This window comes from Protopterus annectens, chromosome 1.part1 (genome assembly GCF_019279795.1).
Source record: "Protopterus annectens isolate FY-2018-M chromosome 1.part1, PAN1.0, whole genome shotgun sequence".
NCBI classification, from domain to species: Eukaryota; Metazoa; Chordata; order Ceratodontiformes; family Protopteridae; genus Protopterus; species Protopterus annectens.
The window spans coordinates 1,842,729,055-1,842,745,174 of record NC_056726.1 but is presented as its reverse complement, the minus strand read 5'-3'; the positions used below and the strand labels follow the sequence as shown (position 1 = coordinate 1,842,745,174).

The 16,120-nt window shown below is 37.8% G+C and overlaps 1 protein-coding gene across 1 annotated transcript in view; it reads right to left on the bottom strand.

Moving 5' to 3' along the window:
- The window catches only part of GLP1R (glucagon like peptide 1 receptor), a 3,029,130-nt gene that overhangs the window by 272,860 nt on the left and 2,740,150 nt on the right, over window positions 1-16,120 (bottom strand). The window contains exon 12 of the mRNA XM_044084828.1: window positions 6,116-6,254. Coding sequence (XP_043940763.1) covers window positions 6,116-6,254 — 139 coding nt within the window. The remainder of the gene's footprint in view (window positions 1-6,115; window positions 6,255-16,120) is intronic.

The following is a 16,120-nucleotide window of genomic DNA, read 5'->3' as shown; positions in this document are numbered from 1 at the left end:
TGTTCTAACTGTTCTGCTAGTTTCCACTGTTTCATTTCTCCCACCTCATACTTCTATATACCAAGCTTAGATACATTAATCTATCTTCCTAAATATAAAGCAAGTTTTGTACTTAAATATATATCAAATGTAATTTTATCTTCTCAATTTACTAGTTTATGCACGTTTGTATTTTTAGCATCACAAATTATTTGTATTTTATTCACTGTCACTTCCTGTTTTTGTTATTTTATGTGGTCTGTATGAGTGGTCATAGAACTGACCCTGGGCTGAGACTGAAACTGAAACTGGTCAGAATTGATCAGTGCTTTATCTTGGTCAACAAATTCAATCAATCAGTCAGTCAATAAATAAAGGACTTGTGATGTGGTACTGGTCCGGACAGTAATGTCTGCATGAGTTAAACAACAGAATCAGAACTCTACTATGTATTATACTTTTTTTTTCTAAAATATCTTTTATTGAATATTTTTCACTCATAAATGCAAAAAGAAAAGGATTAACAGAACACAACATAGGAAACTGTTGATGTACACATTGCTTAACATGGGCAAGTTATTAAACCAGGTATAAACACACTGCACTAACTAAAATCAGATTTGCTAAGCTTACAATAATGAATTACCATGATGTTATGCTTATATTATGGCTTAGTTAGGATATTGTTCTAACACAACAATTCACTTGTACATTATGGTAACAAATGAGAGTATAATGTGAAGCATAACACCAACCTAAATGAAATACAAAAAATCTACACTACTATGCCATCTATACATATCTACAAAAAATGTCACCTTATTTAATGGAATTACTACTTTTAACTAAAAGGTGTGTTTAGTATCCCTATGTATTTACATTTGTTTTGCCATTTATGATAGAATATCAATTAAAGCTTTGCAATAGTTCTGATAATATGTTTGGTTCTTTTGATGTTTTGTGTAAAGGTTCTTAGCCAATATATGCTTTTTTGCCATATTCTTGTATGCTGACCAAGACAATTTGGATCTGTCCATCCAGTTTTTAGTATGTAAAATTTTAATAGGGTGCATCATGTTATTATAATGTGTTTGTTGAGACTGTTGTTATTATTTTTGAAATTATGTAGCATTGTTGTCTCCCATGACAAAATAGATTTTTGAGTAGCCTGTTTTTTCTAAGAGGAAATTTTCAGTGAGCACCACAATTTATAAACTGTTTTACAACTCCAGAAGATGAGGAGGATATCAGCTTCTTTATTACGACAAATGGAACAATAGGATGACTTAGACTGGTTAAATTTCTTAAGGTGTACAGGTATATGGTATGCACTGTTGAAGATCATAATCTGAGTGTAAATTAGCTTCTTAAATGGTGTCAGTTTCATAGTATTTCCAAAGGTTAATTCCTTCTGGTTGTCTGTCATGTTACTACCTTTCCTTCCCAATACTTTGAGAATAGAATAGTATTTTGAAATTTAGCGTTTACTATTAATTTATACATATTTGAGAGCATTTTCTTTTTGTACAAAAGTAACTTTTGAAATTGTTGTATTAATTTGATATCTTGTTCAATTACATTGATATCCTTAGTTATATTGTTAACTAAGTATAGGATTTGTTTAATTATCATTTTATATTTATTGCTTGCTCTAAGTATGTTCTTGATATTTTCCATTGAAAGGTTCTGTAATTTGTAGAAGTCCCACACTGTATAATTTTTATTAATGGGTATTTATCTAGGTTTAACATTGAGTTTGCTAGTTTTATATCAGGATTGTTATGTATTGGTTGTAGAAGAATAATCGTATCTTTTAGATTTACTGTTATTGGTAATTTCTTGAAAATTTCACATTTATTGATTAAAACTGGGTGAATTTTTATTGCCTTAAGAGTTTCTTGATTTAAGAAGGAAATTGTTTTTGGGTTAACTTTAAATGAAATAATATTTTGGTGAAATAATTTAATCCATAATGGGTACCATTCATTACATAATGGGTCATAGTCTGCTATTTGCATAATGTGACTAGCACTAATAATTTCATGGTATAATTTAAAATCTGGAAGGTTTAGACCTTCTTTTTCTTTTGGAAGTATTAGTTTATCATAACTAATTCTTGTACATTTTGGGTACCATATGAATTTTGCTAGTCAAACTTTTATTTTATTAAAAAGGTAGCTGGAATTTTCATAAAGATGGCATGCAGCTGGTATAAAATCTTAGGCAATATGTTCATTCTGACAACTGAAGCTTTCAATAAGGTAGAAAGTTTAAGCTTTTCCCATTTGTTAATACTACTGACTATAGCAGTCCAAGTTTTAAATATGTTATTGTTGATCATATCTGCTTGTGTATAGCTAAAGATGATACCTAGATATTTCAATGTATACTGCACTTTCACATTAGTCTCCGGAAAATAAAATTCCTTATGACCCAGGGAAAGAATATTTTTTGTATTTATTTAATCATCATTTGTTAACTGGGCAAATGGGCTAGTCCATACACCCATATACCCAGGCCACAAGTCAAGAGTAAATACTGCATATAAATAAATGGATAGTTTAGTGCAGCTAGTCAGCCATCATGCTTTTAGCAGGTGGGTTAAAATGGGACTACCCAACTAAAAAGCACACGGGTGGAGAGAGAACATAAAATCTTCATACAAATGGTCCCCAGAACTCAAAGACTGAACTCTAGATCCTGAAGTGATAAGAGAGCAATCTTTTCACTATGCCACCATGCATGTATTATTTGCTTATATTTATTTATTTATTTGACACTTCTTGACCGGGATAGTCAATCTGAGCTTGAGCCCTTTTTCAGCGGATGCCCGGGGAGAAAAACTCCACAAATACAAAATTGTACAAGTATAAAAATCAAAGTACAAAGTTTGGAAGTAAAAAAGAAATTCATCGTTCTGCATAATAATTCACAGCTCCCCAATGAAAAGTTTAAAATTCAAAAGTACAAGTTATACAGAAGATTCAATAATAATAATTAAAAAAAAAAAAAAACTAAAATGTATTCACTGTTCAGAATAGGCGGTTGTAGAATAAAACAAGTTTGAATGAAAAAAAAGGAAAGGTAGGACAGAGGAGCAAATATAGTACATAAAGAAAAAGTCTACAAGTAAGAGTTTACAGTTTAGGGGAGAGTAAAGAAGAGCATATGATCCTGGCAAATGTAGCTAAGAAGCAAAATAAATGTAGGTGATTTAGTATAGAACCATATGAGTTAATTTTACAAGTAGTAGAGTGAGGGTAACATATGGGTAATGGCGGGAGTAGGGAGAGCAGAATCAGAATACTAAGGATTGTAAAATAAAGGGGTATAGAGAGTGGAAGATTAAGAATAAGTTAGTTTAAAGGCAGTTATTAATAGATTACTGGAAATAATAAAATTAGAGGGGTATATAGAAAAGCAAAAGAGAATAGTAAGGTAACCAAGAAGTAAAGTAAGAAAGTATTATTGAGGAAAACAGAATGAATAAAGAGGAAAGTAGGGGAGGGAAAAAAGTAATGGAGGAGAGAGGGAGGGAGGAAAAAATTAGGTGGGATGGTTACACTGACATTGCCAGGATCTGTAAAGGTGATTTTAGAGAGTTGTCTTGAATTTATGTACATGAGTAATACTTCTGATAGCCAAGCAAAGCTTATTCCATGACAGAGCAGGAAGATAGGTGTATAGATTTTGTCCAAGGGATTTTTTAGGTTTATACATCTGTAGGAGGCATTGGTCAGAACTTCAGATAGAGCATGATGGGTTATAGAGGGAGACTAGACAGGATAAGCTAGGACAGGAGGATGGCTTATTAAGGATTGTGTGGATTAACAGAAGTTGAGAATATATGAGTTGGTTTGGAAATTCTAGCCAGCTGAGGGTTTGGAGAGAAAGACAGTGCTGTGATTTTGGTGGCATCTTGGCTGCAAATCTGGCAGCTTTGTAGTATATATCTTCAAGTCTGGGTAGAAGAGAGGACTGAGGACTGTAAGTCAGTGAGGATTTGAGAGCAAGAGAAAAGATTAGGAAGAAGATAAGCATGGGCAAGAGAGAATGTAGAGTTAGGGGTGAGGTACTTTTGGTTTCTGTAACGTAGGCTCAGCTTTTGGTGGGTTTTCTTTATACAGTTATGAACATGAAGATCGGATTTAAGTTGGTCATCAATGATTACACAAAGGAGCTTAGTGTGGGGTTCAGCTGAGCTTGAGGTGTTGTTAACGGAAGAAATGGTGAAAGAGAATTTAAGATGTTGGAGAGTTTCAGGTAAGAATAGTAGGAGTTTAGTCTTTTTAGGGTTAAGTATGAGTTGGTTGTTAGTTAGCCAGGTTTCAGTGAGGTTAAAAGAGGACTGGGTGTTAATGAGCAAGTCAGAAAGGTCATCAGAAATGGCAATGATAGTGGAATCATCTGCTTACTGGATGAGGGATGACTGAGGACAAGACGCATGAAGCTGACTAGTAAAAATGTTAAAGAGATGGGGACCTAGAATAGAGCCTTGAGGAACACCCATATTTATAGGGAGAAAAGGGGAGAAAGCTGAAAACCATTTTACAGATTGCTGTCTATTAGTGAGGTAACTGGTAAATAAGGAAATAGCAGGGGAGAAGTTATAATAGAGTAATAGATTAGTACTAAGCTACCTGGCCTTGCGAGCCATTTTAAGCCTAGCTAGTTATCATTTGTGAGACTCAAACCCTGCACCTGGTGTTTGTAAGGCAAACACCTTAACCACTAGGCCACCCTCCCAAGTGAAGATGAGAGAGCTTGGAAAGGAGGAGAGAATGGCAGACAGCATCAAAGGCTTTAGAACGGTTTAAGAAGAGGTAGGATACTAGTTTATTATTGTCTCTGGCAAAGGAACTGGTGTTAGTAAAAGCAGGAACCATGCTATTGATGTGTTTATTTATTTTTGTCTGTCTGTCTAAGCACATATTTATTTATTTATTTATCTCCTGCAGGGTTAGCTAGTGATTTTGGATACTCATATGTATATTTAGCATTGATAGGTCATTGGCTCTGCTGCTATGTGTTTGGATCCTGGCTGCTTCCGTCCCCGTGTTAATAAAATCATGCACTTATCCCAAATGTGGGTACTAAGCTGCATTACAATGGGTTCAATGCACTATTTTCTTGTACTGCATTAGTATGAAATCAAGCTGTTATACAGTAATTGCATTCACAGGTGATCATTACAGCATTTTTTAATGAGAAAAAAACATCACACATGCACACATTGATGTGGACTTCATCAAGTTCAGCTTCTGCTATGTTATGATAAAGTATCCAAGCCAGTAAAGCCAGTCTGAAGATGTAGGAAGACAGACAACCTCCTGCTAAAATAGATTCAATTGGATTTCTTTAGCCCAGGCAGTAGAAGGCAGGCAGTTATGATTCTGAAAACTATTCTCTGAGCTTCTAGCTTTTTAATAACTTTCATGCCATGCCACATTGCTTATACACATTTTTAAAATATGAAAAAAGTATTCACTGTCAGTAGTAATTTCAGATGTAAGAACACTGCCATGTTTGTTCCCAGTGTTACCATTTTGTATTATACATTTTCAGTGAATAAGATTGGCCCAGATTTACTTGACACAAAGTTAATTTCTATTTTTTTCTTAAATGTAGTTCCGTACAGCTGTCATCTTCTTAAATGTGCTGTGAAACACAGAATGCAAGTTAGCTCATAACACATTTAAGCTCTTTGCCTAAATGTTGACTTGTTGCTTAACGTGTTGTGTTGCATTGTCCAGTCTTCATTAGATTGATAAATGACCTGTCTGAACTCTTATCAATTTCTTAAATAAAATATCACAGATAGAGATTATCTGTCTCAAAAGTCAATGTAATGTACAGATGCAACCACCTTTAGTGAAGGTTACACACAAGTATGTTCAGCAGAGCATGGCTGCCTTTTAGTATATCATAATCACTTTTGTAATTTAAAATCAGATTCAGGATAAAAGGATCAAACTATGTAAATAAAAAGAAAATTAAAGAAAATTGTTTGGTAATGTGGAACAGTTTCTTTGCACAAAACATTTTGTATTCTGTGAGGCCTGCTGAAAAGTTAATAGGAAATAACTGTGCATTTCCAGTCATACACCATAGTTAACTTACTGCTTATTTTTGATACCTGAAAAGATGTGAAGAACAGCTCAAAGAAAAGTTTAACATAACGCAACATGCCCTTCGCATTCTCATCGAGAATGAAAGCAAAGATGACCTCATGTGTTCCCAGAAGTGGAATAAGTGTCAGAGTGGACTTTGCTAACCTAGAACACAAAACCAATAAAGAACTTTAACTGCAGCATGCAAAGCAAGAATCACATTAATACTTCAAACTCACTATTTAACTGTATTCCCTGAAATCTTACTGTTGGATATTTTTCAACAGCATTAATTTACTGAAACTTTATTCATATATTATACAGTCCAACTGCAATGGTTTACTGCAATTGTAATTCTTGAAGCATATTTTCAGGCATCAGTAACTCTGAAGGCTTATTACTTTAGCATATCTTCAGACTGGATTGATTTAATGAAGTCTTGCTCATGTCTTCTTGCAGAAATAGGGTCCAATGCAGAATGGTTACCGTGAGGGATAAGCCTGGTGTCCACTTTACTTTTCTGATTCACAGACAGCCCTACCACTGTGGGTGCTGCAGCACTGTAGTAGGCTGCCTCTGCTGCCTACCTCACATACTGAAGAGGTATTCAGGGGAAGCAGCTTAGGCTAATTAGCCACAAGCTCTCCCCTGGAAATGTTTATGGTAAGACATTTACACAGCTGAGCTTTTTGGAGAATCGCTTGACTGTGTAAGTTACCCTTGTCACCCATGTTAATGAACACAGCCAAAAGCTCATATTCACTGACTGTGACGGGCTGTTTAGTGGTATTGTGGTGTGTGTGTGTTTCTTTGCAGAGATGTGAATGGTGTAAGATGTGTGCATGTCTCTATGGGTGGTTGCAGCAGGGGAAGGATTTAGAAGTGACAGGTACAGTAGGTGTGTGCATGTTTGTGCGCATGGGTGATTGGGTGAGGGGGGCTGTGTGTGTGTGTGTGTGTGTGTGTGTGTGTGTGTGTGTGTGTGTGTGTGGAGAGAGAGTGGGGAGCTGTTATCCCTCCTCACTTCTCTAGACTAACAAGCAAATCCTACAATATTGGGGTGGGATAAACAGCCAACACCAGGGATAACTCTTCATACTGTGTCCAAAAAACACTTGAAAAAACAAGGTTGTGCAGCATGAAAGATATAGGTCAGGGGGAATGATAGACACTTGGGATAACTCTTCATATTGTGCATCAAAGGCACTTAGAAAGAACAAGGTTTTGCTGCACAGAAGGAATGGGTGGGGGAAACAGTAGACATCAAGCATAACTCTTTATATATGCCTTAAAGGCACTTACAAAAATTCAAACCCTGTACCCTCACCACACTACCACCACTCTTTAACAGATAGGTAACTCTCTGCACCACATCTAGACACCAGGGATAATTCTTACATATTACCTTAACTCTTTAAAAAAAAAAAGTTGAAATAAAAGGGAGGGGGCTTCAAATGGTGAATCCCTGACACAGCAAGCAGGAGCCCAAACCCTGTACACTAACTGAGGAGTTAAAGGGTATTTTTTTGCATCATAATAATAATAATAATAAGCATGAAACTCTAATGTTTGGCATTATTCTTTGCTTGTAATGGTCCATGAGTTATGAGGGACAGGGCAAGTATAAGAGGCAGCAGGAGGAACAGTCTGTAAAATCAGGGACAGTTGAGGGGATTGTGGGTGTGTGCATGTTGGCAGGTAGGCTTTGGGACACCACCTATTCACTGGTTATCATTTGATTTGTGTTATTCATGGTCGACAGTGAGTTTTAAAAAAATAATATTTTTCCCTGCATCTTTTCCAAGTACGAGCACTGTGACCACACCTCCTGATTTCTAAATAGACTGTATCCAGTGTCACACAAACTTTGAAAAAGTGTACTTACAAAAACAAAACCAGGGGCCGGATTCAATAAAGCCTACACTAAGTGTACACTGAGTGAATGCAATATGTATTCAATACAATTCTTATCACATTTTTTGTGCTTTCTAGTCACTCAGAAAGATTGCATTAAGTGTACATGTAGTTAACATTTTGTGTAACCTTTATGATTCCCTGTCAATAGTTAAAGCTTCAAGAATATCTATTGGAAAACTAAAATTAGGAGGAAGAAGGTGTGTGTTATGTCTGTGTTGTCTGTTCTTTATTGAATCTGGCCCCAGGAGGAGTGGCTTACACATGCAAGAAGAAGTGAAAACCACAAAAAGTGCGCATGCAGATGGTTAGAAACAGGGTGCAAAATACACAAGTCAGTGAATCAAAAGATGTTAAAACAAACTTTAATAAAATAAGTCATAAGGACATTAAATATGACTCATCAGAAAAAACATTGGCAAAAACTGAATGATCTACTGGAAAAATATTGACTTGTTTTATTATCTTACTGCTGTGGACTCTTGTATATAGTTACTTTTTGTTCTTTTGTTATATTTGAATTGTATATTTTTTCAAGTTTATAAAACTAAAAAAATATTTGAAAAAAAAACTTTAATAAGTGAAATAAAATGTTATACAGTTTAGCACAAAGACGTTCAGTACTTTTGTCAGCACAGACTTCATCAGAAATAAAAGCCATAAATCAAGTTCAAGTCTTATGTAAAGATTAGTCAGACTATCACATGACCTGTAAATTCATTCTAATTAAATTAATTAGGTCATTAAAATCATTTAAAGTTATAGTGAACCCTTTGATGTACAAAATTCGTCTCATGACCAAATGTACTAGCACTTTTCTTAATATAAAAAATCCTGTTAAAACATCAATATGATCACATAAACAAGATTGAAAAACTGCAAAACAGAATAAGAATAAATAAAAATCATCATCATAAAACAATTCACGATGACAATTATTTGAACAGTCATAGTTTAGCAGATCTTAATTTCAAAACTGGCAAACTATTAACACTATCATTTATCCCTGCGTGTTTAGTAGCATTAAGCTTTAGTTGCCAGAACAATTCATGACACGAAAAGGTAGATTCTTAAGCACCAACTCTGGGACTAATAGGGACCTTTTCCAAGATTCTAAACTCAAATTTCCTAAAATCAGGGCAATGCTGGGTATATGTCTGTATAATGCTTTCTTAGAACTGTGTTTCGAAATATCATTATAATGATCGTATATTCTCTTTCTTACAAAACAAAAAAGAAAAGAGAACCAGAAACTGATGCACCTCACTTTAATAAATAGATTTAACACTTTTGTCCAGGTACAGTGGACTTCATCAGAATACCATCAAGTCTGGAACACCCAGCTTGATAACATTTAACAACCACATGACCTGAACAATTAATGAATAAATTTAAAGAAACATTTTTCATTTAATAACAATTTCACAACAAACACATCTTTAAAAGCATAACATACATAACTAAAATGCAAAACAGTAAAAACCCATGTTTTAAAAATCGGCCCCTTGATTACAGCAGTTTCAAACTAAATATTAGCAGTGGAACAAAACTTGTATAACAAACATTGCTTTTAATTTCAGCACACTGCTAATATAGAGCATGTTATTTAGTCCTGGGAAAACAGTAGCATTACATTTCAGCTGCTACTTGAGTTCCTTGTATTCAAGGAATTCATCAGACAGTCCACCCCTGGGTCCTAAATCAACATGGTCAATGGCAATGTACTTGAAAGAATGAGAGGGATGATTTTTAATATAATTGTACAGGGCATTCCTTTCATCCCTTCTGTGAATGTCATATCAGTGTTGTTAAATTCTATTTGTCAATGCCCTTTTAGTTTTTCCAATATAAAAACATTCACACATTTGGCACTTAACATATATAATACTTTTGCTGTCACAGTAATACTTGTGTTTAAGTTTGATTTCACCAAAGCCTTCAAGGAAAAGGCAAGATGCTTCCAAAATATATCTGCATTATGAACGGTGACCATACTTCACCATAACACCATTACACTTGGCCACATGGGGTCGCTCAAGGAGAGTTTTGAAACAAATGTCCTTTTTATATACTATAACTTGTTTTTTCCCCACCTTACTAAAATACTGCTTGTCATCCCCAAAAAGGCTCCAATTTTTACATATAATTGTTCAAATATTGTCAAAGTGCAGATTATATGGTAACACCAATGTTTTCTGAAAATAGCCCTGGCTGTCAGTTGCAATTGAGTCACACACCCTAGTTACACATGAACTGCTGTTTACAGTCCCTAACAAAGGGGAAAAATGCCCCTGCTGTCCTTTTCTCTCCACTTCTCTAAAAATGTTGTTGATAAACAAATCAGGATACCTTCTTTTTCCCAACATCACTCGTAGTTTATCACATTCCACCTGGAACGCGGTATTGTTGATTACCATACGGGCCAACCTCATACACTGCCCCTTCAACAATTACTTTTTTGGTGGAGGGGGTGTCAGCTATTAAAATGTAACAGGGAGTTAGAATGGGTGGGTTTTTGGTACAATGTAGACTCAAATTATTTCATCGTTCTGTCCTTGTCAATAGAAACATGCAAATAGTTTACCCTATCAGATTATACATCCATGGAAAAAAAGTGGGTCATAGAATTCAAAAACTGAAAAAAAAACTGTTCTAACCTAGCTCTGGAGTCAGTCCAAAAATGTATGATGTTGTCCAAAAACGACCATATAAGGACCAACATCCACTAAATTCAGAGGTAAATACCAGGTTGTTTTCCCAGTGGGCTAACACTATATTAGCAAAGACCGGGGCAAACACTGCCCCCATTGCTATGCCACTCTTTTGTCTAATTAACTAGTTTTCAAACATATTAAAGTTCATTTCCAATATAGCCTCCATGAGTGTTCTAAGGGTAAGTAATTTGGTATGGTCAAACTCAGAATTATTACACAAAAAGTCATAGAACCGTTCAAGGCCTTCCTCATAGAGAATAGGTTCATAGGTAGATACTAGGCTATCTGCCCGAGGGCATTTATAAGCTTAGCCAGAGTGTGTCCGCTTTCGCTGCCCCATTGATTAATTAACTGATCCTCTGTCAAGCAGAGCCAATTAAGTGATCCCAGGGGTGTATTTTCTGTTACCTATCCAGTCGTCAAGGTTTCTCTTGAAGAGTGTTAGTGAGGGGCTCTGCCTAATGTAGTTTGGAATTTTGTTCCAAAGCATGGGGAGTCTCTGCGACAGGAATCTATCCCTCCAGCATGTTCTATTTATTGTTGTGGCAAGGTTTAGCTCATTAGAGCACGTGGCTCGCAGTGACTTGGATTTCTTTAGGTGGTGCATGTCCATTAATTCTGAGTTGGACATGGCTTTGTAAGTCAGGCAGAGATCACCTCTGAGTAAGCGATATGCCACTGAGTACAGCCGGAGTTTTTTCAGTCGGGCTGCATAGGACATATGTTTGAGGCCAGTAATCCTCTTGGTGAGGTACTTTTGTGGTCTTTCCAGCTGTTGGAAGTGTCTTGTGAGGTACATCCCAAATAGGGCATTGTACTCTATGATGGGTCTAATGAGTGATGAGCAGAGGGGCACTATAACCTCTTTATTTCTAGATGTGAACCCTTTAGTAATTAGATGGGCCACATAGGAGGATTTCCTAACTACTTTGGCAATATGATTGTCAAAGGAGAGATTACTATCTACCTGGGTCCCCAGATCTCTTATTACCTCTTCTGTATTAAGGGGGCTGCCACCTATGTGGTAATTCGTGGGTGTTTTGTTTTTCCCAAACGGGATGACTATGCATTTTTTGGCATTTAGATTGAGGCCATAACTTTGACACCAGGTGTCCGTCTCAGTAAGGCCCTTTTGGAGGATGTCCATGTCAGCCGGAGAGTCAATTATGGCTCCCAGTTTGCAGTCATCCGCGAACTTGGTTAGCCATAGTCCTCCTGTGTTTGCCGGTACTTCTGAGAAGTATATGCTGAACAGTAGGGGTCCCAGGACTGAGCCTTGTGGGACACCACTTGTGACTGGTTTAGAGTCGGCCATGGAGCCCGCTATTCTTACTGTGTGAGTTGTGTCTGTAAGCCAGTTGGCAACCCATCTCGTGATGTAGGGGTTTATGTTTAGGCTGGTGAGTTTTTCTGTAATACCCGAGTAGGGAATGGTGTTGAAAGTCTTGGCAAGGTAAAGGCAGGCTGTGTGAACCACTTTTCCCTCATCTATGGCCTTAGTGACTGTCTTGAAGAAGTCAACCAGATTTAGTAGGCGTGATCTGCCCTTAAAGCCAAACTGGGTCGGGTCAAGTGTTTGGGTCGGGTCAAGTGTTTGGAGGTTCCCAATGCCTTTGTTAATGAGTTCCATGATGATGCGCTCCATAGCCTTGCAGACCAGGCTAGTCAGGCTTATGTGGTGATAGTTACCAGGGTCAGTTGTGGCCCCTCCTTTGTGGAGAGGAATAACTGTAACTGTGCGCCATTCTATGGGCATGTAGCCTGTGGAGAGGCTGAGGTTGAACAGCGTGTTTAGGTGGGGGGTTAGTTCGTTCTGTAGTTCGTGCAAGAAACAGCCTGGGACACCATCTGGTCCCATTGATGCTGTGTTTTTGGCTTTTGAAAGGGCTGTTTTCACCTGTGCATCTGTGATTTTTGTTACACTACACTTTTCCGGTTTTGTTGTGGGCCCTTTTGGAGATGAGGGGGGTGAAGTTTGCACTGAATCTATCTGCCAGGATGTTGGCAATATCAGTAGGTTCAGTATATTTTGTGCTATTTTGCACTAGTTCAGTGCATATCTACGAGTTGCCACTTAGATTCTTAACATAGCTAAAGAAGGCTTTGTGGTTATCTTTTGAATCCTTGGCTATTTTTCTTTTGAAGTTAGCCGTGGATGATTTCATGAGGGACCTTAGTTTCTTGATACTGATCAGGGATGTCTTTCCTTCTTGGGATTTGCTTTTTTTCTGAACTAGTTTCCTCCTTCTATTGTCTAGCCTGTTTATGGCAGGGGTCCACCAAACTGGTTTCCTTCTCTTAAAGGAGTGAGTCTTGGTTTTTGCTAGGGATGGCATGATCCATGCATCCTTATAGGTGCTCATAGAGTGCATTTGTAAAGGTTTCTGCATCTTGGGCAACGTTATCCTTTAGCGTGGGGGCTGTGAAACTTACCACCTCTGTCTTAAGTAAGGTGAAGTTTGCTTTAGAAGAGTTTTTTACTGTGGTTTCCTTAGTTGGAGGTGGTGGTGGGGTGTGGACATCCAGAGTGATTAGTTTATGGTCTGATCTAACCAGTGACGGGTTGACCTCCGGTGCAGGACACCTGTCACCCATGTTGGTGATGACCAGGTCCAGTATGTTTTCACCTCCGGTAGAGGAGTTTACCAGCTGATCCAGGGTGTTTGAGTTGATGAATTCCAGGAAGCGCTGGACTGGGAGTTTGTACTCGAGTAGTTTTCCCAGTGAATGGTAGGGTAATTGAAATCGCCCAGTATCAGGGTGTTTGGTAGGACCTTCATGTTTTCCAATGTCTCCAGAAAGGTGGAGTGGTGGTCCTGGGTAATGGAGGGTGATCTGTAGCAGGCCACAATTTGCATTGCAGATTTGCCCGATGTTAGTTGCACATGGATGATCTCAGAGGTATCATGCTGCGCCACTAACCTGGAGGTGTAGATGTCCTTGATGAATATGGATGCACCCCCTCCTTTTGTGTTTTGGTCTGTGTTCTGTGACCAAAACGTGTGGTATGAGGTGTAGCCTGATAGTGCTGGGGTGCTCTCTGGAGCCTTGAACCAGGTTTCAGTTACTGCACAGATGTTGACATTCTCCATACTGAGGAGTGTTTCGAGCATGTGCATTTTGAGATTTAAACTCCTGGCGTTGAGTAGCATAACCCTCAGTTTTTTGGTAATTGTGCTGTTTAATGAGGTGGGTTCGACTTTTGAGCCTTGCCTAAAAAAGGCACTATGGGGGCAGTAAGAGCCTTGGCCAGTATTCGAAAGCCTAAGGGTGACAGTGCAAGCCGTTTTTTGCGAAGCAACGTGGATTGTCAAGCATGTCGTCCCAGGCTGACAGACACTGGATCCCCTTTGAATGACATCAGAAGCTTAGCCAGTTTTTGAAATTGATAATTTTTTCTTTATACTGAGGTATCATTCTTGGTGAGGGCAGGATGCTAGTCAGGGTCATACCAGCCTGGGCTACATGATCACAGAGCTCTTCCATATCTCTTTTCATGTAGTCCAGGGAGGTACATCTCAGGTCATTCACACCAATATAAACAATGACAGAGTCATATTTGTTCTTGTTCTGGAGTGACCTGAGTGCTTGTGTTATGTGACGGATTCTGGCTCCTGACAGGTAGCTAACAGTAACCTTCTGCTTGTCCAGCCTAGTGAGTGGGACGTTAGTGTTCCTGACTATAGAGTCACCTATTACTAGTGTGTTAGGTATGTTATTTCGCCTTAAGGGCTGTGATTGTGCGGCATACTGATTTTGTGTTTTATGTGTTGTCTGGTTTGTGACGGGAGGTGCAGGTTGTTTGGGTGTCTGCTTTGGAGGTCTCTGATGCTTTTGCAGGTTTTTATTTAGAGCCTCCGAGTATAATTTTTTGTATTTATGTGTATTTTTTGCCAGTGCTGTTTTAGTAGGTCTGTGTGTGGCTGGAGGTGTGGTTCAAGTGTTAACATTCTCCTCTTGACTGCCTGTTCCAGTCTTGGGTGGAGACAACTTAGCTTCCAGTTTGGCTCTATAATTGCAACTCTCGCATATGTTAGTGTTTTGTGGTAGGAGAAGAGTGTTGTCTGTGTACATGAAGCAGTTGTAACATTGCCTCAGAACACCCAGATTCACCAGCTAAACTGGAGAGTACACCTGAAATTGCCCTTTGGTCATGCCTGAATAGTAGGGTGAGCTGCTTAGTCGCTTGGTTGGTGAGGGGTGAATAAAGAGCCTTGCCCTGCTGGGCAATCAGTGTCAGGGTATATTAGTGCTTGCTATTAGGGCTGAGCAAGTGCTGGGCTATAGGATGCTTTTTGAGTGCTTAGGTTGAGAGTTAGACTAGTTTCAAGGGAAAAAATGAAGTGGAGCCGGGAATAATTTAACCAAAGCTAACCAGATCTGTCCGGTGTGCAAAACCGTGCAAACATGGTTTTTATAGTAGGGAAATGAAAGAGGTAGAAATTAGCCCAAAATGGCCAATAAACTACTAACTTCTGGGCTGGAACCACTCCTCCAGGGACAGATAGGTTGCTCAAAGCTCCCCTCTCTCACAGGGGAACAGAGAAACTTCATTCTATCAAAGTAAGGTATGGGCAACTCAGAAACTAGTATCACAGCCCTGAAGTCAGCACTAGCCTGAAAACTGGACAATACTAGCTTAGAAAGGTGGGAAACAAGGAATTTTTTTTTTGTTTTTTTAGCTGAGAAAAGATCTTGGATGTCAGTTGTAATAAAGATCAAGTCATCCACATTCAAATCATTAGACAAGTAAAATACCTCATAGCTACCAAAAGTAGCCAGAAAAAACAAGTACAATGTAAATGCTGAAAGCTGAAACACACCACCATGGACAATGTTAAAAACAGGACACTAATGAATATAAAACACAAAGCTGTTAAATTTCAAAAATCCTCTTGCAAATGATGTATAAAAACTATTAAACTAAACTAAATTCTCTTTCTTAAAGAACTTTCAGTCTTCCCTACATAAAATGCTGGGCATATGTTAGATTTACATACATACATACAAATATCATAGGGATTAAAAGTCCTTCTAGCTTGCCAATATACCATAACATTTGTTCCCATAATAAATATCCAGGCTGTTCTTAAAATATCTAAACTAGTACTTGCTTTAATATAATTTGGTAGTCTGTTCCATGCATCAGTTACTCTGTCAGAGAACCAATTAGTACACTTCCCATTCCTGTAGAATCTTCTACTTAGATTTTCTGATGATTCTCTAGTACTTTTTGATAACCTCAAACATTCCCTGAGGTAGTTGTCTCTAAATGCCCTATATACTTGAATAAGATCTCTTCTTAGATATCTATAAGAGACATTGTACAAGTTCAGATATTTTAGTCTTTCATAATAACTTAAATTTTCACATCCATGGATGCCCTTGGTATATTTCTACTGT